At 39.7% G+C, this 24,560-nt stretch overlaps 1 protein-coding gene and 1 long non-coding RNA gene across 2 annotated transcripts in view; one reads left to right on the forward strand and one right to left on the reverse strand.

Annotated features, from left to right (window-relative positions):
- The window catches only part of LOC148329042 (uncharacterized), an 89,131-nt gene extending 75,301 nt beyond the window's left edge, over positions 1–13,830 (reverse strand). The window contains exon 1 of the long non-coding RNA XR_015845574.1: positions 13,584–13,830. This is a non-coding gene — a long non-coding RNA (uncharacterized LOC148329042). The remainder of the gene's footprint in view (positions 1–13,583) is intronic.
- On the forward strand, positions 13,072–24,533 carry LOC148329043 (diacylglycerol O-acyltransferase 1-like). The gene is made up of 17 exons (XM_088306379.1): positions 13,072–13,550; positions 13,987–14,074; positions 15,478–15,518; positions 16,154–16,239; positions 17,376–17,428; positions 18,043–18,148; positions 21,542–21,670; positions 21,823–21,891; positions 21,974–22,077; positions 22,229–22,267; positions 22,363–22,404; positions 22,489–22,533; positions 22,682–22,794; positions 23,060–23,125; positions 23,627–23,714; positions 23,833–23,895; positions 24,200–24,533. The coding sequence occupies exons 1-17, from the start codon at positions 13,306–13,308 to the stop codon at positions 24,347–24,349; spliced, it is 1,527 nt and encodes a 508-aa protein (XP_088162505.1). The 5' UTR covers positions 13,072–13,305; the 3' UTR covers positions 24,350–24,533.
- The last annotated feature ends 27 nt before the right edge of the window (positions 24,534–24,560 follow it).

Consider the following 24,560-nt stretch of genomic DNA (forward strand, 5'->3'; position numbering starts at 1 on the left):
GGGGTGTCAAACTCATTTTTCTCGCGGGCAATTATGACAGTGAACCCATATAAATCATCATCATATTATTATTACATACACACACCAAACTGATGGGTAACTAGTTTTTGAAATCAGAATCCAGGAAAATGTTTGTTTAACTACCATTCAATTCATTTTAAAAGTGTGATCAGTAACAAAGAAAAAAATGCTTGCAATATTTTAATATTTTTAAAATTGACGACAATTTGCAATTTTGGAAGTCGTGCATGATTTGCCTTCGCGGGCCACAAGAAATGTTGTGGTGGGCCGGATCTGGCCCCTGGGCCTTGAGTTGGACACCTGCTTCTTAGAGTATTGCCGTTTTCGTTTTTATACTGTATCATTACAGGCTGACTGTCAACTGCTGTTTCTGTTACCCTGGACAATTCCTAAATGTAATCTCGGTCCAAGTTTGAGTCGACATTTCCTGAAGAATGTCTTGATGTCAGTAAATTAAACGCGACGTTAACCAGGTATGCCTTTGCGATTACAATGTATGTATTACATGCAACATATTTTTGATAACGTTAAAACTTTGCACATTTACTCGAGTGGAAAACAAATCCTTAGAGGAACAATCGCAGACCAAGTGTCAGCCTGGTGTCAAATATATTGCCTGTGACACAAATGCCGGAGTACTCGTGCTACAGGTGGGCACTTTTCTCACACCAGCCCCGCGAAGGCCCTGTGTGCGCTTTCAACCTTCATCTTTCCAGCTCATCAACTCCGATAGGAGGGCTTGGTATTTCGCTTTCAAGTCACCTCTGAAACACAAATGAGAAAGAAGGTGATGCAGCCGGTGACGCACACTCGAACGGAGAGGCAGCGGTGCTCTCTGACAACTTTAAACTGGCTTAAGATCAATAATGCAACCCGAGCTACAGTAGAGTGATGCAGTGAGCTGACAGCACTGACTGACTTAATTGGTTTCGACTGTCATCGCACACTCTGCAGATGTGCACCCGGTGGTCTGTCCTACAGGTTTGCTCTTTTATTCACAATACAGCACGTTAGTAACTTTGCAAGGAAGTCTGAGAGACGCTTTTTTTTTTTTTTTTCCCTCCCCAAATGAAATTTCCTTTCATGCTGCAGAAGCAGTGAGAATTGTTGTGCTTGTGACTAATATTGATCATGAGAAATCCTTTTCCTTACCTGGCAAATCAATTTTCCCAATTTGCTGCAAATTCTATCGTGGAGCTATTGAATGCCGCTCGCAGCGTTGCCAATACATGTTGTGGTGGAGCTTTATACAGAATATTGAAAGAATAACATGCATCAAGAAGTGTATTTGCCCTGGGCTGTACTAGTGATATCAATGATATAAAGAATGAAAAATACGTGCTTTTTTTCCCACCTCTTTTAAATCAATGTCAGCGCTACAATGAGAGTCAAGGCGGGAATTAAAGTAATAGAAATCCATTTTCCCCGCACACTCCTTTCACATGAGAAATGTTGCATATACAGTCGAACAGGGGTCTTCAATCCTGTTCCCCAAGGGCCGCTCTCGTGCATTTTTTTCCATCTCTCTCCCTGCTGCAATACACCTGATTCAAATGATCGAGATCGTTATCCAGCTTCTGCGGATCATGCTGATTAGCTGATCATTTGAACCAGGTGTGTTGCAGCAGGTAGACAGATGGGAAACATGCAGGACAGGAAGGGTTGAATACCCCTGCTATAGAACCGTTAAAGTTGAATGTTGTGCAATCTGCTATTTGATCCACAATTTGGTGAAAATTCTCCTACGGTTAAGACCGCAACGCATCTTGTGAGACTTCCCTGCAGTGAGCAACTAGAGCAGGGGGTCCTCAAACCTGTTCCTCATGGGCCGATTTCCTGTCTGTTTTTCCATCTCTTTCAATTGATCAAATCAAAACGATCTGCAGAAGCTAGTTAACGAACTAGATCATTTGAATCACGTGTGTTACAGCAGGGAAAAATGGAAAATAGGCAGGAGCACATTCTCGGAGAACAGGAATGAAGATCCCTGAACTAAAAGGACTAACTTCATTCGTCACAATTGCTTTTTTTTTTTGTCTGTCGTAGAAATGCTTCTACATGGTAGTCCTGTGTGCTCTTCTGACCAGCTTGGTCGTTATGGGCTACAGTAAATTTAAACTCGGCTAACTTTCAGTATTCTCTTTAGAGCCTCCAACTCTATCTGAGATGTTCAATCACAAATAATTCAGGTGACACCTACAAGGGCCTCCATGGAGGTAAATGCTTTCTTCTCCCATATTATTTTACTGCCGCAGTTTCCTGTACACAGTTTTCGTAGAAAGCATTAAGAGGCAAAAAGAGTCAGCCTGCTTAACATTCAGACAGCCGGCAATCCCAATGTTTTAACAACTGTTGACACGCTCTTTAAAATATGTGCGTCTGTGTATGCGTTGTCTAGCTATGGAACAAGCGAAGGGAAACATTTAGCACCTCCGCGTCAACACCCAGCAGTGAAATATCGATTAGTTGCTTCACTATAGCTTTTTTTCTCCATCTCGACATCATCGGCTTTTATATCACTCATCCTGCTTTGTCCGCCCAGTGGTTTTGTTTTAATACCTGTGCCCGAGAGCTAATGTTTTTGGTTGTATGAAAACTAAGAAACTGCTATATAATACCTCAAGGCACAAACCATTAAAATTGGGAGACAATCTAGTATGTTTTGCGTATTTGTTTGGTGGATTTAGCAAAACCTTCTTAACTCTACAATATTCGACAAAAAAAATGATTGGGCAGGCCATGGGCCATGAGAAGATTTAACTGTGGGCAAATTTGAAGAAAAGTGTGGATCCATTAAAGTATCTAGTTCAGTTGTTGTGAGAATTGTAGTCATTCTTCTTAAATTCTTGGCAAACTGGCATAGATTTTATAGCCAAATACAAGAAAATGGCCTTGAGCAAAAGTTGTCAAATGTAAAAAAAAATATTTCTGAACCGCATCTTTTACTGTTACCCCATATATCACCCCTTGCCGAAGGTTGGATCTCCTGCATTGCAACAAATGTGAACCTAACAGCCACAGTTGTTTCCTCAGGTTGGAGCAACAGAGTGAGAAAAAAAAAAACAGAGCTCAATACCTCCACCCTCAGGTGATGACATGAACCTGCTCACAGCGTGACAAATAAAATCCAACCTTGAAGTTCAGTTCATACGTACACAGACATCAGCAGCAGATAGATACATCATTCTGCTCCATAAGCTAGTTTGGTAACCTTGGGAAAAGGAGGAGGGAAGAAGAAGAAACTGTGTATGTGTGTGAAACAGACAGAGGGCAGGGGGTGGAAAGCAAATGAGAAAGTGTGTGTTGTCAGTCTTATTGCAGTTTCAGCATCCTGGTTGTCAGCTTGTGGCTGTTAAAATGTTGAAATTGGCATTCGGGGAAGCAACAAACACAGAGAGACCCACATGCCAGCCCCCCAAAAGAATAAAATAAAAGTAAAACAAGAGAGAGTGGCAACAAAATGCACATGCACATTAGTCAAAAAATGACATACTGCATTTATATTATTTGGTCAACACTAGTACGCAATACGGTACAAAGTTTGAACGGGTGGGTTAAAAATGTGCTGACCCGTTTACTTCATGTGACTTTTGAAAGCAATTAAAATGACTGCTGCGTGTCACTCTGGATCAACATTATTCAGCACCATTGTTTACCTTACTTAGTCTGATTTGACTGTAACACTGCACGCACAAATCCCCTTTGGTGCTGGTTTAATTGGCAATTTAAAGTGGATGAAAATAATCAAGAAATTTAATTCCTGCAGATTTGAGGCCGTTAGCAACAAAACCTCTATGATCAAGTAGCCCCTCATAAAAACAAACAGCAAATAATCTCTGGAAGCTTTGCTTTAAGCTGCAAAACACACACACAAACACGCACGCACACGCACACGCACACGCACACACACACGCACACACACACATGTATATATTTGAATACCGAAGCAGAGACAAACACGTGCATAACGCTCACACATGGGGTGAGATGTCTGTGCACGTACCTTTTCTGGCACCGGATCAACAAATGAAACCTTGCGTGTGCGCGTGTGCGTTTTGTGTACAAAGTAAAAAGAACAGCTTCTTGGACAAATCCAGTCTAAATAATCATCCCGTCCTGGCTGTTCAGATACCAACACTGTGTCCCGTGTGGCTTCATTACTGTTGCTGCTAATTAAGCAGCTCCAAATAAACACCATCTTCAGCCTTCATTACCACAAACACAGCGGCATCAACACATGCTTCAACTGGATAGCTCTGTCCATGGTGGCATGGATAAATATGCAAATGTATTGTATCGTGTTGATAATGCAGAAAATGAATATATAATGCAGATGTAATATGCAACGGACATTTTTTTCACAGTTTTACTTGAATGGATCAGTTAATGTCAACTTGTTGAATATTTTATTACAGGGGCCATTTTTGAACAATATGATTCTATTGTATAAAAAAATGAAATAAATTTAAAAAAAAACCCTCATATTTCCGTTCCGTTGTTATATTAGTAGCATTTGTTTTCCCCAAAAATTAAATTAAAAAAAAAATACTGGCGTCACTTTATTATATAGATTCATTCATATTTCCAGATCTAGACAGAATGATATAAAGGGGTAACTACTGCTATTGTTAAACACTCGATCAAATACACAGGTCTCAAACTAAAGACCTGGGGGCCAGAGATGGCCCGCCATATCATTTCATATGGCGCGCAAAAGCAAACTTCATGCATCAACTTCATGTTACTTGCTAAAATACTAAATTTCAAAATTGTCTTTTAAAAATGTTCAGGTATGGCAAACATTTATTGAGACCCCCTTTTATATATATTATATATTTATATATATTTTTTTATTATTCATCAGTTTGTTGTTGTGTATATGTAATATGAGGCAATCATGCATTGCGAAGGAGGACTTATGGAAACAGGTCGAAAGTACCAACGGCAACAACCACATACGAATATAGTGTAAAGCAGTTGTGTTGTAATCTATCAAGTTACAACGGTGTCAAATGTAAATATTGAATAATAAACAGACTCCAAAAGGTTATTTTCACTTTTGTGTACGTTATGTGTAATAAGACGCTTTCTAAAAGTGTTCCCATCTTGGATTACATTTCTGTTCTGGACATGTTTTTTGCAGCGTATTATCACACATGAACCACACTGAGCTGAAGTCTTGCAAGTTTTGCAGAACTCTCACATGGCAATCTCATGATAGTTTTTTGGCGGACTTCAGAGGCGTATATTTCATGAGAATTTGGTCCATTTCCAAACTGCAGGGACGTTTGAATTTTGAGGTTTATGAATGGAGGGACTTCAACAATTAATTTCATCATGTTGCTCCACAGATGATCAGCAATATCTGCACTGCTTGGACTGTGTCAATAATGAATAGTGATTTTGTAGCAGTTGGCAAGAAGGCAGACAACAACAAAGATCTGCTTTAATTAATTGGAATCTGCAGTTACAGTGTAATTACAAAACCGCTGAATTTGACTGAATTACATCAGAATTATGGAAGCAAAACGCTTTGAAGTCCTGTAAAGACAACACACACATTCTTTTCAAAATGTGTCTGCCAACATGTGTCTGTGTGTGAAATAATGAGCAGCATATAAAACATAATAGTATGCTGAAATCCCAGAAACTTCAATTTATTCCTCCATTACGACTCCGAGTTCAACACAAAGCCGAGTGGGGGAAAAAGCTTTTGATTATGAAGCTGTTAAAAACTGGAGCACAGTGTAAACAACAGGAGCTCGCCAGACTGAACTTGTACATTTTGGTCCATCAAAATGGAATTGATTCGAGATATGCATACAAAGACATTTAGGCTACAAAATGCTTGGGATGTGCAAACGCTTGAAGACTGCAGTATGGCAGTTTTTGCACCGGGTCTAGCTTTCACAAGGCGGGAGGAAGATAATGTCAGAGGAGATTTGATAAAATGCTGCATAACCTTGTGGCTTAAAGGACACAACACCTCTTATTCCTGTTACTCTTCAAATCTCAATCTGAGCTCATCTTTTTCTTTACAGTTTCTCCTTGAGCACCCACTAAAATAAAAACAAAAACGCTTATTTGTAGTCATGATCTGAGCTGACCGCTGTGTTTGAGATTAAAAAAAACAAAACAAGTGACGTTCTCTGGGCTTCTGGAAAGGTCAAGTCAAATTATATTTGAAATTCTCCTTTACACAAGGAAGAAAAAGGAGTCCATTTTATGAAATTAAAATCCACCAGGTGCTATATTCTGTTTTTCAACTTCTGTGCTTGTTACAGATTCTCCAGAACGAACACTACCAGGCTCAAGCATGGTGGGTATCCATAGACACAGTTCAATAATGGCATGTCATTGGATTTACGGCCCATGTCACTCAAATTAAGAGAGGGGTAGAGCTGTCATCCGATGACCACCTGCAGTGCACACATTTTTCCCCAAAATCCTTCCATAAGAAATGGCTTGAACAAATCATAGAGCAGGGGTCTTCAATCCTGTTCCTCGAAGTCCGCTGTCCTGCCTGTTTTCCCATCTCTCTCTGCAGCAACACACCTGATTCAAAGGATCAGATAAGCAGCAAGGTCTGCAGAAGCTGGATAACTATCCTGATCCTTTGAAGCAGGTGTGTTGCAGCAGCGAGACATGAAAACAGGCAGGACAGTGGAGCTGGAGGAACAAGATTGAAGAAAACCAATAGTAATTTTATACAGCACATGTAAACGTCATAGAAGTGTGAAACAGAAATGCTAACACAAAAAAAGTAAAGCATTAGTTAGTCGATCTCACAAGTTAAATGGCACCCTCGCAACTCTAGAGTGCTTTCAGAAGACTAAGACTAGGACGATGGCCATTTCGGCTGCGTTCAGACTGCCAGCCAAAATCCGATTTTTAGCGCACCCAGATCAAAACTGGATGGCTATTTTGCAGTCTGAATACTGAACAGATACAAAGCACATGAAATCAGATTTTTGCAGGATGGATTGAAACCACATTTGGGAGGTAGTTTCATATCGGATGCGGACAGGATGCGTCTCAGCCTGAACAGCTCCAAACACACCAATCACTCTACAAGACGCAAGACCCAATGAGCGGGACCAGAGAGCGGCAATCTAAGTGCAAAGCGGTAACAAATGAAACACACTGACAAAATTGAAAACAGCAGTCTCTGGACAGGAGAGGAAACACATGTCCTTATCTGTCTGTGGGGAGATAGCGCCCAACAAGCAAATCTCGAGGGCATGTATTTGTTTTTGTTGGTGTCGCATTTGGACGTCAAACACTACACATGACAGACACCGACGTCGTCGCTACAACAACCTGTCAGATAGGTCAATAATGTGGCCCAGTCTGGACGGGGCCAGATCCCATTTGGACACTTGCGAAAAACAGTGTGGAGAGTCAGCCCTAAAAATTGGATCATACGAGGAATCCAATTTGAATCAGATATGCCTGCAGTCTGAACACACTCTTTGACAATGGGTTAAAGACGGGGCTACAAAGGCAACACGGATAAAAAGCATCCCCAGGGAGCTCAGTGCAGTCATTTACCTCCTACATCCCGAAATTTAGCAAGCGAGTGGTGAAGGACATTTCCCCGGGCCCACTCTTGGCTTGACACGCAGAGTAAAGGCATGTGCATGGAAACACATGCAATCCTGTCCGTCTCGGCTCTCTCTCTCTCTCTGCCCAACTCCCACTTGCCCTTTAATATTCTCAAGCAAGTCAAACTATTTTAGGTGGCCTTCAATTCCACTTGCTGCTGGAATTGCTGTAAATCTCCAGAGAACATCACATTACTGGGAGCCTTTCAACAAGAGATGATCATCTTTGAGTTCAACTTCAATATTTTGTCACCTTTTTACTTGAACATTAGCCACATGGAGTCAAGTGAGGTAATAAGGCAAGAGTTTAGAGGGGGAATGTCATGTGACAGGTTTGATTCCTACTAAGGCTGACAACATTGTCAACGTGTAGCATGTGGTCGCAGCCAATGTGACATGGACATTTAGCCTCAAAATACACAGTGCATGACAGGTTCACGTCGGCATAGGTTTTCAGGCACTATGATGACCTTTTTCTCAAATAGGATATATATATATATATATTTCTTTCTTTCCCCCCACTTTTATAATGCATACGTCTACCGTTTCTCCATTCTCCTTATTTGAGCCCAGTTGCAGGCAGGACATCTGCCCTTCTTCCTTTCCCTGGGTGAAGGACGGATGGACAGAGTGTGCAAGAGTCCTTGGCTGAACTGTAGAAGTGCTGATGTGGCGCCAGGCCCACTAACAGCATGATGACGTCTCTATCTATCTCCCCATGATGCACCATGCCTCACATGGACAGCAAAAAAAAAATAAAAAATTCAAGCAGCATACTGGGCAACTAAATGTATATAAACAATGTGTGTTCTCACAAGTGATAAGAATTTTGACAAATTAACTAAAAATATATACATATTTATATCTATATGCCTGCTCAATAAAATACGAACAAGTACAGTTTACTATCCAATGGTATACTTCTTTTAACAGTTGTATGATGGTTAAAAAAAAGAGGATAGACAAATTTCCTTCTTTATAAATAATAGTCAATTGCTTATTTTTTTAAACATATTGTATAGTTTGAGGGCGGCACGGTGGCCGACTGGTTAGCACGATGGCCTCACAGTGAGAGACAGCATCAGGCGTGGGTTCGATCCCCGGCTCCAGCCATCCTGTGTGGAGTCTGCATGTTCTCCCCGTGCTTGCGTGGGTTTCCTCCCACATTCCAAAAACATGCATGGCAGGCCGATTGAACACTCAAAATTGCCCCTAGGTATGAGTGTGAGCGCGGATGGTTGTTCGTCTCTGTGTGCCCTGCAATTGGCTGGCAACCAGTTCAGGGTGTCCCCCGCCTACTGCCCGAAGATAGCTGGGATAGGTTCCAGCACCCCCCGCGACCCTAGTGAGGAGAAGCGGTACAGGAGATGGATGGATGGATGTATAGTTTGAGAAGCAAGAATCTACCTGGAGGTTTTGAGCTCGAATTCCCATTGCGGACTCTGTGTTACTTCTTTCGATCGCAACCGAGTTGAGACTAAATCAACAGCACCTTTGCTGGTTTCAGTCAATTAGTGCACACCATTTTGCCTCAATCCCTCCTTGCTATGATTAATCAAGAATTCATTCTTAACAATCGACAATACTGAATTAAGGATGCTCGCATCGCAATTTCTCACACTTTGATTTACTCAGTGTGAAACCTGGGTCTATTTAATTGAACACGTTAATATACTTGAACAAAGCCATGACCTATCCTGTTGCATGAATGGCAACAGGTGGATTTATTTAACATCCTGCTATCTAATGGAAGAACACTTAATTGTGCTGCCTGGTGTTATATATTACTAGCATACTAACGGTATGTACTCCCCATTTTGGTTTCCTCTTCAGTTCATTTAGTCAACAAGAGGGTCTCAGCTGGCGGCATCCAAGATGCAGCATTCATTAGGACTTGATTGCTTTCCAAGCCAAAAACCCCTGTGCATGTTAAAGCATGGATCACATCGTCCTTTATCACAGACTGCTTATCTTGCAGTATCTTTATGACTCCATCAAGTCTCCTATATAATCAGCATCTGTCTCAGTTGTCCCTCACACTAACGCTAAACCTCCAACCGTCACTGACACAAACACACAGGCACTTGTTCTGATCCACACCCACACACAAACACGGGTTCACGCAACATCACTCAGCTGACCTGAATGATGTTGGAGTGTGGATTTCTCCAGCGCCCGTGTTCAAGTGACTCATCTATCCTTCCACTGCTTCATTACAGCCTGCAAGGGCAAACGCTATCTCCAGCTCCTTCTGCCGCCCCAGCTGGAGGCAGAGAGATGGAGATATACAGTAGGTAGAAAGTGTGATATCGCTCTGTCTTCGGTATCGTCAACCCCTCCCACCCGCCTTCATCTTGCTTTTCACTATATTTATCTCCTGTCTCCACATCTACTGCTTTACACTGCATCTATGTTTTCAATCACGCTTGCTCTCCTCCTCTTTCAACAAACCTTGAGTGAGTGTTGGGATGTTTAGGTAGCGAAATGTCAATATTTTAACCCTTGAAGCAGAATTGACTGTAATGCCAATAGCTCTGAACTAAAGCACAGAAACAAGTCCTTTGGAGTTGCAAGGGTAGGCCTCACTGCCCCGCATTTCCACTTTAGCTGAGGGGATCTAAATATTTGCACAAAGTCCCAAAATGTGGGGAAGAGAGGTTTCCAAGAAAGATGTAAGCTATAACCAGACGAGGTTTACTCCGTTAGGGATGACATGAGTATAGCTTAACGAAGAGATGAAAGGTGAGAGTATACAATAAGACTTCAATTTTCTAAAGGCAGAGAGCGAGATTGTGTTCTGCTCAGAGGCACAGCTTCTTGGAGGAAAAAAAATGTCTTTTGAGGCCCTGGGGTAAGGCATAAATAATGGATTGCTAAAACCTCTTATTCTCTCAATTTTATATGGCTAGCTGTTATCAAAAATAACTGGATCTGTGGCGCATTAGCAGACTTGCACGCAACACAGTGGTTTCTAGTCTGAGGAGGACTTATTTGGAACAAGTACAACTACCAACCCAACTTTCTAACTTTTTCTGTCATAATACAATGCCGTCACAAAACTAATACCAAAAAAATTGATTTCAGTCACACATAAACTTGAAGGTCAAATGATCTTTGTAGTGAGAAATCTATAACGTGAGATTTGAGCGATTCTTGTGAGACTTCAGCGAAGATGCATTAAGGATCTAAAAGGATTAACTCCGAAAGTATATTTTGCATTATCTTTGGCTATATTCAAAAAGAGGAAAAGTGTGATTAATGCCATAGAACTCAGCAAGCTGAGCCTATTCCGTCATCAAGATGGAGTATTTGTCTTGGCTGCACAGTACAAAATGGCTGAAAAAATAACAATTAAAAAAAAAATTGAATATCCATCACATCACTACGTGGTTTCAAACTTGTATTACAGTTGACTGTCTTTGACAAGAATTCCTTTTTTATTATATGCTACAATTCCCCAATAGTTTTATTTTATTTCAGCTTAGTTTTAATAAACAGTGTTTAATGAAAGTTCTTTTTATCCCTGTGTGCCCAGTGAGAATGTTAAAACAAAACTTGAATATTGTATGTTCAATAAATGGTTTTATGACGGTCACACTTTAACTCTGAAACATATTTCTAATTCAATATTTCCTAATGGTGTCAAATTATGAACAAATCGAAGGTCAACAAGGATGCAGAACGTGTTGGAGGTTACAATTTAGAGTTGAAGACTTGCATGAACAATTTTGTTAGAAAGTTACAATTGATCTATGATCCTGGGTCTCTTATCCCAACAAACACAGGCACCAAAACCTCATTACTCTTAAAGACAACCGTTTCGACAGAGAGGACTGATAAAGCTGAATCAATGCCAGTGATCACTTGCCACCTTGATATATAAAAGCGCACTGAAGAAGAAACGACAGAAGGGCCGCTCTCATTGAAGGAACTCTTTCAAGTAGTTTCATCACGATAAGGAGGATAACGGAGATTGAACTTTTCAGACGGAATAGTCATTAAATTGAAGGATAAGTACATACTTCTATAGTGCTACAGTAGTTAAATCCGAGTTTCCACGCCACGCTTATGATTGCCAGTTCAGTATAATTTCTATAAAGCTTGCCCTCGACAATGCCAGCTGTTATTGGGCACGAGGGTAAACCCAGGACTGGTCGCCAGTTGAGCCGCACACAGTGTCCAGGCAACCAACGTCACATTCACATGTGAGTAATTTTGAGTCTTCAGTTGATTTTGCAATGTGAAGCCTTCCAAGACCAGGGCCCGACCAGAGATTCAGAGATGGAACCTCTCCACGGCACTGACAGAACTAAAGGGGGGGCTGTACGAGTACTGATGCCTCTGAAATACGCCTAGACCCACCAGGTGCCAGGCCAAATAATTTACTTTCGGATATTTTCTGAATTTTTTCCTGCAATTCTTTTCCACATCTTCGCCTGTCTCTCAAAGGAAACATAGGATATTTTTTTTCTCAGCGTTTTCTAAAGAATTTTGGGGGGGTGTAAATTGAAATTTTTTCATTGTTATCCCTGGCCCTCTATACCCCCCCCCAAGGATAAAAAAAATCCTAGCTCCGCCAGTGCTCCACTGTGCAAACTACGTTCTGCTTAGTGTTGCGTTTGATCAAAGTCCACTTTTGATCTGAAAATCTAATACTTTAAGTCTTTCCACAAGGAGCATTTATCAACCATTCTAAAAGGTTTACCAGAAGAATTACAATACCATGTCAGTCATTTGTCCTTGAGTTTTTTATATTAATATTTTATCTACTTTTACATACATGTTTCCCTTTAATCCAGTGTGAAAAGCATCCTGCTTTAGTGCGTTGATCACCAACCACTTTCCACGACGCAGTGTTTGTAATATGTAGAGTATCTGTGTTCATTAATCAAAATGCCAGAAACATCTATTGAAAGGAAGAGATGGTAGACTTGCTTGAGAATTGAGGGTTATGACTTGAGTACCGGACTGTTCCGCACCAGGGGCAGACTGCCCAGCTCTGTGAATTTCATAATATTTTCAGTGCTTGCGCTACCAAGTAACTATCATAGTTTTCACAAATATGGGAATAGTCAAAAATATCAATAAAATACATAGTTTTACGTAAAACTTTGTCAATATGTTTAAAGACCCTGGTTAAGAACACATAGCATATAATATTAGTGATGATTCTTTGCTTACGTTTATCATATGTAAAATATGTGGCTCAGTGGGAACCTGCTCGAATATACAACAAACCTGTGCATCCCACAGGTTGCCATTCATTCAACATAAGAAGCTCTTTTCCTCAAAGTGTAATTTATTTTCAGTGTAACTGGCTCAGATTTTGATTGTTTTTTTTTAAATGGGCGCCTTGGCTCAATGAACGTTGGGGGGAAACCTGTTTAGTGCGTCTGTCTACTGTAGTTACTCCCTCAGAAACATTCTGTGGGTTACAGTGTCAGATTTCAGCGCAGCCTTCTTGCGTCACACTTCCAGCGACTTCATGACACGCTTGCCTGTTTTGGGACATTGCGGAAATCGGACTTTTAGGTGGATCGGTTTGACAGCGACAGTACTTCCTTCCCGTTTTTACTTTGCTTCCACGCCTGCGTGACTCCACAGCATCAAGTATGCTACTTTTGGAAGTGAACGAACGAAGGGATCTTCCGTCTTAAACGTTTTGGTTTTCACCGCCACCATGGGCGATTTAATGGATACTACCGGGGCCTTCAGTCGCAAGAGACGGGCTACGTTCGCGGCGGGGAGAGGAGCGAGTCTGCAACCGATGAATGAGAGGTGCAAGTCAGCGACTCAGCTCTCGTTGGCCGCTGACAGAAAGACGAACAGCGGGGCAGGCAAAGTTGACCGCTCGTGGGAGGCAGCCCAGCCCACAACAAAGTGTGACAAAAAGAAACGTAACAATGACATAAATGATAGATTAAGGTGAGTTATATTGACTATTAAAAAAAAACTTACCGTAGGTGTGTTGTTTTTTATCCGTCATTGGTCGTATAAATTAATGTTAGCTAGTTTGCTGGGGTACTGAGTGCTGATCTTTACTTGAACTATTGCTATATCTTACACATAAATGTGTGAGAAGATTAAACTATGATTTACGTGCTTAAAGAAATAAAGCGCGTAAACCAAATCAAAATGTCAAATGGTGACGAGCGTCCTAAAATGACCAGGTGCCCCATGCACAATCATTTGGGCCAACCAATATCGATCTTGATGATTGGCTTAGCGATATGTGGCGTTCAAAGACTTAAATAAACATGTGGTTTTTTTTGCAAATCTGCCATACTTCTGGTGGAACCACACCTAAATGACAAGTCATTCATCCAACTGTCGTTTTTTTTTTAATTCTTACCCTGTCAAGCTGTCACAAGACACAAGAGTCCCTTCTGACTTCATCCAGCGGTTTCAGTAACTACAGAGGGATTCTAAACTGGTGTGTGGTAATGCTGGTAAGAGAACACTTGTAAGGATATGCACGTCATTGATACAGCCATCTTTCTATTTTATTTTCAATTTTGCTCATCCTTATTACAGTTCATGGTGATTTTTGGACTTGTTCCCTGCAGATCACAGCTCACACATGGACAAACAACTCGCATTACATTCACACCTGTGGACAATTTCGTGTCTTCTGTAAACCCAACATCCATAATTGTTTGTTGAATGGGTGCCCTGCAATTGGCCTGTTACCAACCTAAGGTGTTCGCTGCCTCCTTTGCAAAATCAGCATGGATAGACTCCAGCTCACCTGAGGCCCAAATGAGGACAAGCACTATATGGCTGGATGAATTAACCTAACATGCATGGTGTTGGAATGAGGGAGGAAGTTGCAGCGCCCACGGAAAACACACACAGGGCCCAAGCTGCCCATCACATATCCATTTATTGGAATAAGTAATGACATGCTACGTTAATATTGGGTATTAAAATTTGGACGGTTGTTTAAATATAATCTCAAAACCCCTCATCACACTGCTGTCTCCAAATCTGCAGCTGGGGATTGAAAGATTGCGCAACAAATACAAAAGAGAAAAATGAAACATTGCCAACAAGGAATAACTTGGCTAAACATGTCAAGGTTAATGACTTTAAATAATGCACTGTGTATTTTAAAACCACGGGTATTATACCCTGAGTAATAAAAACAAGAAGAAGAAATGAGTGTTTAGAGTTTTATAAACACTTGCCTTTATGAACGCTCACTCTGTCTTATTCATTGTCAGAATTGGTCTTTTGCCAACTTGAACTCTGTATAAATATACATCTTGGCAAGGTGTTTTGTTTTCAATCGATAGTCCCCTTAATGTGCTGTGAGTAAGTTTGACAGTGTGGTCAGATCTACCTCAGTCAAGATAAAATGCACTTTATGTACTCACAACCCAGATTATTTCGAGGTATGGCACAATGTTAACACATTTTACAGAATTTTGTCTTGTCTGCTCAAATAAGAGACGGAATGTGAGAGAATAGGAGCAGGGATGAGGCTGTAGCAAAGCCTGCCTGCCGCTAATCCAGCCTTTGAACACAGATCGTTGTGTTCATCACGAGAGGTTTTCTCTTCATTCCTACTGAACTTCTGTCCCATCCCCAGGCATGGCGCCTTTGTGTGGGGTAATGAGATATCACCATCCATTCACAAATGGAGAGAGTGAGCCAGAGAGATTTAAAAAAACAAAGAATGACATGAGAAAAAAGTATGATAAAGTGTAAGAAAAAGTTGAGGCATGGAAGAATGGTGAAGAAAATAGAGAATTTATCCCAATAATGAAAAAAAGTGACCAAGTGCAAGTTAAAAGTGCCATTTTGCAAAAAGAATCACACGTAACCTGTAATTATTTTGTTGTTGTTACAGGTACTTAGCAATGCCCGACTCTTTCTAGAAAACCTGTTAAGGTGAGCATGCCCGTCTGTGTTTTATACTACTGTTACTGTATAATCTTTTTATTCCATTACATTTATTTTACTGGGTCAAAGAACTATGCACGTTGAACCATTAAGTATTTCTAGTGGAAAGGTCTGCAGGTGTTTCACTTTCCAAAAAAAACATGAAGGGGCCTGCATATTAACACATGCGGCACCATGTTGAACTTTGCAGACACGGCACAGTTCATAAAGCAAAAGGCTCCATGCCATCTAAGAAGTGTGTTGAGCAAATTGAAATTTCTCTCGAGGCGAACACCAACCCATGCCCATTTGAGTCTTGCCAGACGAGTGGCGGTCGCTTTTTTTTTTCTTGTGTCAGCATATCCTGTTGATGCCATTCTTTTGATCCTCAGTATGCAGCAGAAGTGTGTCAGAAACTAAAAATACCTCATAAAAAATGATAATAATAATAAATCTATAGATTTAATAGCAGCACTTTTGCAAAACTTCTCGAGTAGTGTTGAAAGCCTGGAACATAATAAAGAGAAAACCATTTTTCACAAATGTGTTTTGCTTTTTTGAAGTGAAACTGCCATGTAAAGCTTTTTGAGTGGTTCAACTTCAAATCAACACTTTCTTAATCTTTTTTTATTCTGCTTTAACAGATATGGCATTCTGGTGGACCCTATCCAAGTGATTTCCTTATTTTTGAAGGACCCCTATAGCTGGCCAGCAGTGTGCCTGGTAATTGGTAGGTACTATACACATACTGCACAGGTTATCCTGAAGGGAAAAAAATCATTCTCAAATCATCATTGACAATGATACTTAAATAAAAATGTAACATGGAGAATTACACATAGGAAAATTGAATTTTGTGAAATTAAGGAATACTTTATTAGATTAGATGTCCAGTATAAGTACGATAACTCGCCCACAGACCACGGGAAAGTGACTTAACACTGTCCTTTGTTTAAGACACACACAGAGGCACATCTAAAGTTTTTTAGAATATATCAAGTGAAAATCTGCAGTGGTGCAGCTCACTTTGTCTCCTGAGGGATGCCCACTTGGCCTATATACTGATGTACCGCATACATATTGTGCTGCAAAGGAATAAAGCGACATATGCTGCTTTTTTTTTACCACCTGATCATCTAGACTCAACTTTATTTTCTAGTACTCATCCTGCCCATTCCCCAAATGTTTGTTACATTAAAAAAACAAAGATTGTATAACTTATCTCTGTATACTTTTAAATGCCCGTTAGGATAATAATCCTTTATCAAAAGTAATACAATAGACTAAAGCAAGTTCTCCATGTATTTCAGGATTTTACTGCACCATTTCTTTGAGAGCTAAATCTGATGGAATCCGTACCTGATTTGTGATGTATCAAATTTTACACACCAGTGATGAGAGGAGCCAATATTCAAAATGTCGACATTTAATAAACCTTCTCCCGTGAAGCAAAACAGAGGAAATTAATTACTTGTAATACTTGTGTATGCATGCACGGCAACCCATATGGTCGGTTAGTGCTAGATCATTTCTTTTGGCAAGATTGCTGCTAAATTGAGTGTGATCATGTATGTCTTTGTGAGACCAAAACCAAGAGGGCGTGTATGCTTGTTTTAAGGAACATTTGCTTGTTAAAACAAAACAAACAAGAGTCTTGGTTGTAAAGGTAAAAAGATTAGTCAATAACTGCCGTTCTTTGGTCACCAAATTTGTTGCTGAAATAATCTCCTGCCTCAGGCATTTTTATTAGAGTGTAAATTCTGTTCTGGTAAAACTTCTGTTATGCTATGCTATATTTGTTATTATGGACATATTTTTTTTTATATGCGATGACAATGTCATTTGTTGCCTCATTGTTTTCAACAGTGTCCAATGTGTTTATCATGCTGGCTCTTTATACTGAGAGGCAGTTGTCAAAGGTAAGCAAGATCACTTTTCTAAAACCATCCTTTAATATTGACTAGCCCTCCCCGTTGCCAATAGAACACAAAACTGATTTCACCATTTGCATTTAGGACATTCAGTCATGCTCTACTGCAAAAGTCTTTTAAAACCTCTGAAACGTGTTGTGCACTTGTCTTATACGCCAATAATCAAATCAGTCACACAGTACATGGGTAGTTGTAATGTCAGTGGAAACATAACATGTTTGAAATTGTTGGCTTACTGATTACCAGAGCTGGGCACTTGACCCTTTTTTACCAGTCAGTCCCCTTCCCTCCAGCCGCGATCGATACCGTTCCGGCCTCGACCTTCTGGCCTTATTCATAAAAATTGTTGGCCCCTGACCCAGGCACACTGCTGTCTCGCGTCTCGTCATACACAAATAGTTCATCGTGGTGCTTTTGACGCGTTCTGAGGTCATTTTGGTCATTGGTCACACGCATGAGGGCCGATTTGTGGGCCAGTCCTTTGTTATTCGAAACATTTTTTAAAATTTGTCACATCCCGCCCCTCGCCCCAAAATGGGCATCCGGCCGGCCCAGATCTAACGCGCTAACACTCTGTGCGTGTTTTTCTTTCTCCTGCCTAGGGTTCATTCAGTGAGCGTGTGGGCTTTCTTGCCCATAGTGTTAATTTGGCTGTCATGCTAACATTCCCTGCCGCAGTGGTCCTCTTGGTGCCCTCCACGACCCCAGGTAAAATGTTTTTCGTACTGTTATTAAAATACCATTTCTCCTGGCTCTCAATTAGCTGCTAACTAGATAGTGTGGTCGGCTCGCTGACCGGAGAACTGCATTGTCATCTATCCTCAATGAGCGCCTGCAACATACCTATGTGCGAAATTGAAAAAATGTCATTGCAGCGAAGATTAAGAGGGCATTCCTATCTTTGTCCTTCAAAGAAGCAGTCGACCCATTTGATTGTGCTGTAAAAGACGTCTCCTATAAGCCTGTCATAATTGGAGTCGGTTAGTGGTAATGGACCAGTTGGTCATGACTGGATTGTATCCAGCTGGCGGAGGAAGAGAAGATGAGTATAGGAGGAGGCTTGTGTTGCCAAAAAGAGTGTATGGTTTGCAGAGAAGGGTCATCAGGGGGACACAGTCTACTGCCTGATGACCACGCGCTGCACACCATTGAATTAATGCACGCACAGTTGGCTTCATGGTACACCAACATTGACGATACGAGGTCAGGTTTTATGGTAAGAACGCAGTGCCATCTCCAGAATAAAAAGTTTAAAAATATAGTGAAACTTAGTAGAATCTGCAAACCAAGCAAAACAAGCATTTTGATACCATGACCAAACTACCATTTCCTTTGGACTAAATTCAGTTGCCCAGCCTTCTGTGCCACACTTTCAGTGTCATGGTGAAGAAGCCACAAGTTGTCCTGCCACAACTCTCACATCCTGTCGCACACTGAACGAAGCAAACGCCCCTTGCATATTTTTGTAGACGTGCTGGTTGGTTGTCTGGCTCACAATAAAGAGAAAACTCGTAGGTTGGATTTGAAATCGACCCTGACTTTTGTGACATAAAATATACCAGAAAATTAAATACAGTGCAATATATCTGAACAGAAGATAGACATACGCACTCTAATATCTTTAAATAAAATAAATTGTGCAATTTCAGTAAAATTTGATAATTTCCTGCAGCACATTAACATGTGTTCTTTGCTTTTTATAATGTTTTTTTTTTTGGGTAATGCATCACAGGCGAGTGATGCTCATTATAGAACTGAAAATTAAACTCATTTGGAAGTGGCAGTTGCATTGTGAGACAAGTAACACAATGTATTGCTTTATTTTTTTTTCACACTTGTTAATAATAATTCAATCTTAAAAAGTTACTCAAAGTGTTGGCTGTACAGATAAAAAAAAGAGAAAAAAAAGGTTTTACTCTGTGACACTGGATGCCGAATAGTTCTTATTTCCATTGTGTCAAAAGAAGAAACAAATCTCAAGCATCCCTAACCAGGTTAAACCGAAAAGCCATTGTTTTCACTCATTTTCCATATTTTTACATCATTTTTAAATGTTGTTGGGCAACTCATTAGTTACCTGCTTGCGGACTTGGCCTTCCTATGCAGTCAAAGCTGCAACGCCCTTATTTAGCAGTTCTTTTTTCTCCAGGGTGTCCAAGTCGGTGCTTTCCTAGCTGCATTGGACTGCAGTCGTTCCTTTGCAGTTTTGTGTGCATGTGTGTGTGTGTGTGTTTGCGTGTGCGTGTGTCTGTGCATGCATGTGCTATGTCGAGTCCGCTTTTGAAGTTGTTTTGCCCTTCGCCATAATCAACAGGCTGATGTAGATAAAATCTCCATCAAGGTCACTGTTGTCACCTAAAAGTTTCACGCCATTAGCATAATACAGTATGGTGAGTACACATTCTTGGCATTGCTTCTGTCCTTTAGTCATCGGTCTAGCGCAGCCATGTATAATTTTATGAGACATATTATGAGTCTGATAATGGGTTTCTTGCAAATGCATGGTAATTTGGTTGTTCTACTGCATGTATTACGCTGAGATGTTGACTTGGCATTGAGATTAGGTTAATGTCCAAACATCATAAAAGGCAGCAAGTGTCGCTTCTGCTTTTTGTCCCCTTCTTCCCCTCTGGTCCTGTCCTCTCCTCTTACTGGGAGGTGAATGAGTAAAGGAGTCAGCCCATCTGTCTGTTCTCCTCCTAGCTCTGCTGTTCACACCGGAAGGACAGTACAAGAGGGCAGGTGTGTGTGTATTTAAGACCACCAAGTGTGTATGCACACACACTTGCCTCCAGAGAGGCCAATATAAAAGGGAAAGAACAAAACTGCAGTCGTTGCTATGTTCAATAAATTGATTTTTTTGGTTTGTTTTTGTTTTACTTGTTACCATTGGTCTTTGGGCCTTAGACAAAATATTCTATTTAGGAATTACAGCCATTTTATGTTGAGCACTTCAATTTTCTGGGATGCAAAAGTACTTGGATGATGATGTGATGTTATTGTAACTATAATAAAAGGTGCAACTTGGATCCTGGAGGTATCAGAATCACCAATTCACCCCCCCCCCCAAAAAAAAAAATCCAATTTTCCTTTGAACTTCATAGTCATTATATATATATATATATATATATATATATATATATGTATATATATATGTATATGTGTATATATATATATATATATGTATATATATATATATATGTATATATATATATATATGTATATATATATATATATATGTATATATATATATATATATATATATGTATATATATATATATATGTATATATATATATATGTATATGTGTATATATATGTATATATATATATATATGTATATATATATATATATATATATATATGTATATATATATATATATGTATATATATATATATATATATATATGTATATATATATATATATATATATGTGTATATATATATATATATGTGTATATACATATATATATATATATATATATATATATATATATATATATATATATATATATGTGTATATATATATATACATATATATATATATATACATATATATACACATATACATATATATATATATACATATATGTGTGTATATATATATATATATATGTGTATATACATATATATATATATATATATATATATATGTGTATATACATATATATATATATATATATATATATTCTAAGAACACAAATTACTATTCTTTTAAAACCATTTGGATGGAGGCTGTTTGTGAGCTTAATGGAAGTTTTATGACTTGGATGGAAAGTTTACATCATCATCATGTGCATGTGTCACTCTGATCACCAGTAGCTTGTCTGGAGGCTACATTAGCCAGAGAGACAGATGGCATACGAATAGGCTCGGCTGTGATTTGACGCCAGGTGTTCTGACCTGCACCTTACCCTGCTGGCACAACAGTTTTAATTTGTGTGCCTACCGCATGTGTGCAATTGTATTAGCCTGATAAAGTGTGTGAGTGTGACCCTCTGCAGGCAAACTGCTGCCCCATCCTCAATATCACAACATACTTGTCGTTTGTGCCATTCTCCCCATTGGATGTTAACGTCCCATGTTCTCTTCCTCTCTTTCAGTTGGAGGTGCGTTTGTACTCAGTACTTACACCATTCTCTTCCTGAAGCTCTACTCGTACAAGGACGTCAACATGTGGTGTCGGGAGCTGAGCACCATTAAGGCCAAGAAACTGGCGAGGTCACTGTCTTGTAAGTCGCACACAATTAAAGCGGGCTCTATCATTTGCTTGTGTGCTTACAGTGACACCTATAGGCAAGAATATGTTACTGCGGCATTACTTATTTTCAATTTAATCTGTGATTGAACCTCATGTATTGTTTTTTTTTTTTTTAATCCATAGGTCCATCATCAAAGTACTCCATTGCAGAAGACCAAAAAGTGTGTTACCCTGGCAACCTTACAATCAGAGGTGCTTGCTTTTATTTTGTGTGGTCATTATTTTTTTTTCCGTTGTTGAATGTCACATGTAGCTTTGTATTGTGTATCTGTAGACCTGTACTACTTTGCCTTTGCTCCGACTCTATGCTACGAGCTCAACTTTCCTCGCTCTCCTAAAATCCGCATGAGTTTCCTTCTACGGAGACTTTTTGAGATGGTAAGAAGATGTTCCATGGAATTACTTATTTGAGGTAAAATAACAGGCAATGCAAAGTCTGTACTGTATTTGGAAATAGTCTTCAAACCGTTGTTATCTAACAACTCAAAGTGCTAATTCATTAGCATTTTAACTGTGTGTTTATCTCCAGCTATTCCTCATCCAGATGTTAGTGGCTCTAACTCAACAGGTACTCATTCTGAAATCACTTCAGTGTCTCTTTTGAAGATGAAATTATGGTGCATGTCTGAGAATATCCCAACAGTGTTTTTCTCTCTCTTCTAGTGGATGATTCCCATTATTCAAAGCTCCATGAAGCCGCTGGAGGTGAGCATCGAGTACGGCCGGCAGGTTTAGAATTGTTTTGAGTGTGTAACGGTTTCGGCTCTTTCCTCTCTTCTTGTATTTTAGGACATGGATCTATCTCGGATGATTGAGAGACTCTTAAGATTGGCTGTGAGTAAAAAAAATAAAAGCACGGGGGTAGCTGTTATAGTGAGTTTTGCGGATAACAGATGGCAAGCATTTTTTCTTTTTTCTTTTTTTTTCATATTTTGTGCTGTATACCCTTCTCATGTTTATATGGATTCTTGTTTCTCTATAGGTTCCCAACCATTTACTTTGGTTGATGTTTTTCTACTGGTTCTTCCACTCATCTTTGAACTTCACAGCAGAGCTTCTGCGCTTCGGAGATCGACAGTTCTACAAAGACTGGTGGTAAATATTTGTTTCTGTGGGTTTTGCTGTTGTTTTCTCTTTTCGTCTTCACGAGGTTTTCAGTGGACTGATTACTGTAATTCGTGACTGTGAATGTTGTGAGTGACAATTGCTCATTTTGAAAAGCCGAGGTGGTATGAGAGGGTATTAAAAGTGTCTGATAGAAAGAGTTTTCCATCAGTGTTAATGAAAGTGTCATACCTACTGATCCATTATTTAGGCTCTGTAAAGCCTCAGTATCCTTTTTTCCTGACTCATTTTTCAGGAACTCGGAGTCGGTGACATATTTCTGGCAGAACTGGAACATCCCCGTTCACAAGTGGTGTCTCCGGTGAGTTATTCACACACTTAAATTTGAAGACGGCGCATTGAAATTTGTCGAAGTAAACTCAGGGGAGCATTTGGTTTGATCCGAGCAGACTGTACATGACACTATGATGTGTTTGGAAAATGAGTTGGGAAAAAAAGTGCTTGGCACAAGTCCAACTCATGCAGCAAGAAGAACAAACACAACAGAGAAAATGTTACAAAGACTGATTTTAGAGCTTTTAATGAATCTGATTTATTTACTTGTTTTAAGTATTCCCAATTTTTTTTGCATTTTACTGCCCTCATGTGGTCAATGCACACCAGCAAGAGCAGACAATGATTTGAGATACAAGTGTTTTGCATTACAAGCATTGTCAAAAATGAGCACCACTGTACATAGACTTCTGCTTAATTGCTGTGTCATGATATTAATGTTTGTAAAAATATCAAAAGAATATTGTATTGGAAGCAACGCTACTATCTAATTTGAAATTTCAGTCCGCTTCACGTGTTCATGTTGCAGGCACTTTTACAAGCCGTTGCTGAGGAGAGGTTTTAGTAAGATAGTCAGCCAGTCGGCAGTCTTCTTCTTGTCTGCGTTCTTTCACGAGGTACAGCTGAGCCCATGAACTGACCCCGTGCTCATGCAAACTTTTAGAAGCAGATATTAAGTTTCAAGTGTTAAATGCCATCTGTTTTTTGTTTTTTTTTCCCCTATCTTTGTGTTAGTATCTGGTGAGTGTCCCTCTGAGGATGTTCCGACTGTGGGCCTTTATGGGCATGATGGCTCAGGTAAGCTAATTTGGAACCTGAATGCTGTAGATGTATTAAAACTACTTGTACCAAACATATTTTTATTTCTACTTCAAAAGTTGATTTGCTAGCTGTATTTGTGATACTATTTTTACACATAGTACAAGACGATAGTAATGATTCCTTATTAGTGAATTTAGTTATATTGACTCGATCACCAAATATGGTTCCTTGTCCACCTTTTGAGAATAGCAGCACGTTTGATCGCTAATGGGATTACAATGCAATCTCGTCTCTCCCACTCCTAATAAACCTCAATGTTGTTGTCTTTATTCTTCATTAGCTTCCATTAGCCTGGTTTGTTGGCCATAACCTGCGCGGTAACTATGGCAACGCCGCAGTGTGGATTTCACTCATCATTGGTCAACCATTCGCCGTCCTGATGTACGTCCATGACTACTACGTCTTGCATTACCGACAAGAGAGCAACTGATCTGAACACGTTTGATTCTTTGCATCGCTCTCGGTATTTTAAATGCGGGCAGACACTCAAGTCTATTTTGTAACGGTAGCCTTGCCTTAACTTTGATTTGGGTGACCAACTAATTTTATGCAATTATGATGTTTTCAAATGTTAATCATGTCATAATTCATAAATATTCAGGTTGTGAAATGTCCACTATGTGTTGAAATTGCCTGACTTT

Source organism: Idiotropiscis lumnitzeri, chromosome 10 (genome assembly GCF_059441095.1).
Source record: "Idiotropiscis lumnitzeri isolate Australia: NSW breed Sydney's pygmy pipehorse chromosome 10, RoL_Ilum_1.0, whole genome shotgun sequence".
In the NCBI taxonomy this organism is placed as follows: Eukaryota; Metazoa; Chordata; class Actinopteri; order Syngnathiformes; family Syngnathidae; genus Idiotropiscis; species Idiotropiscis lumnitzeri.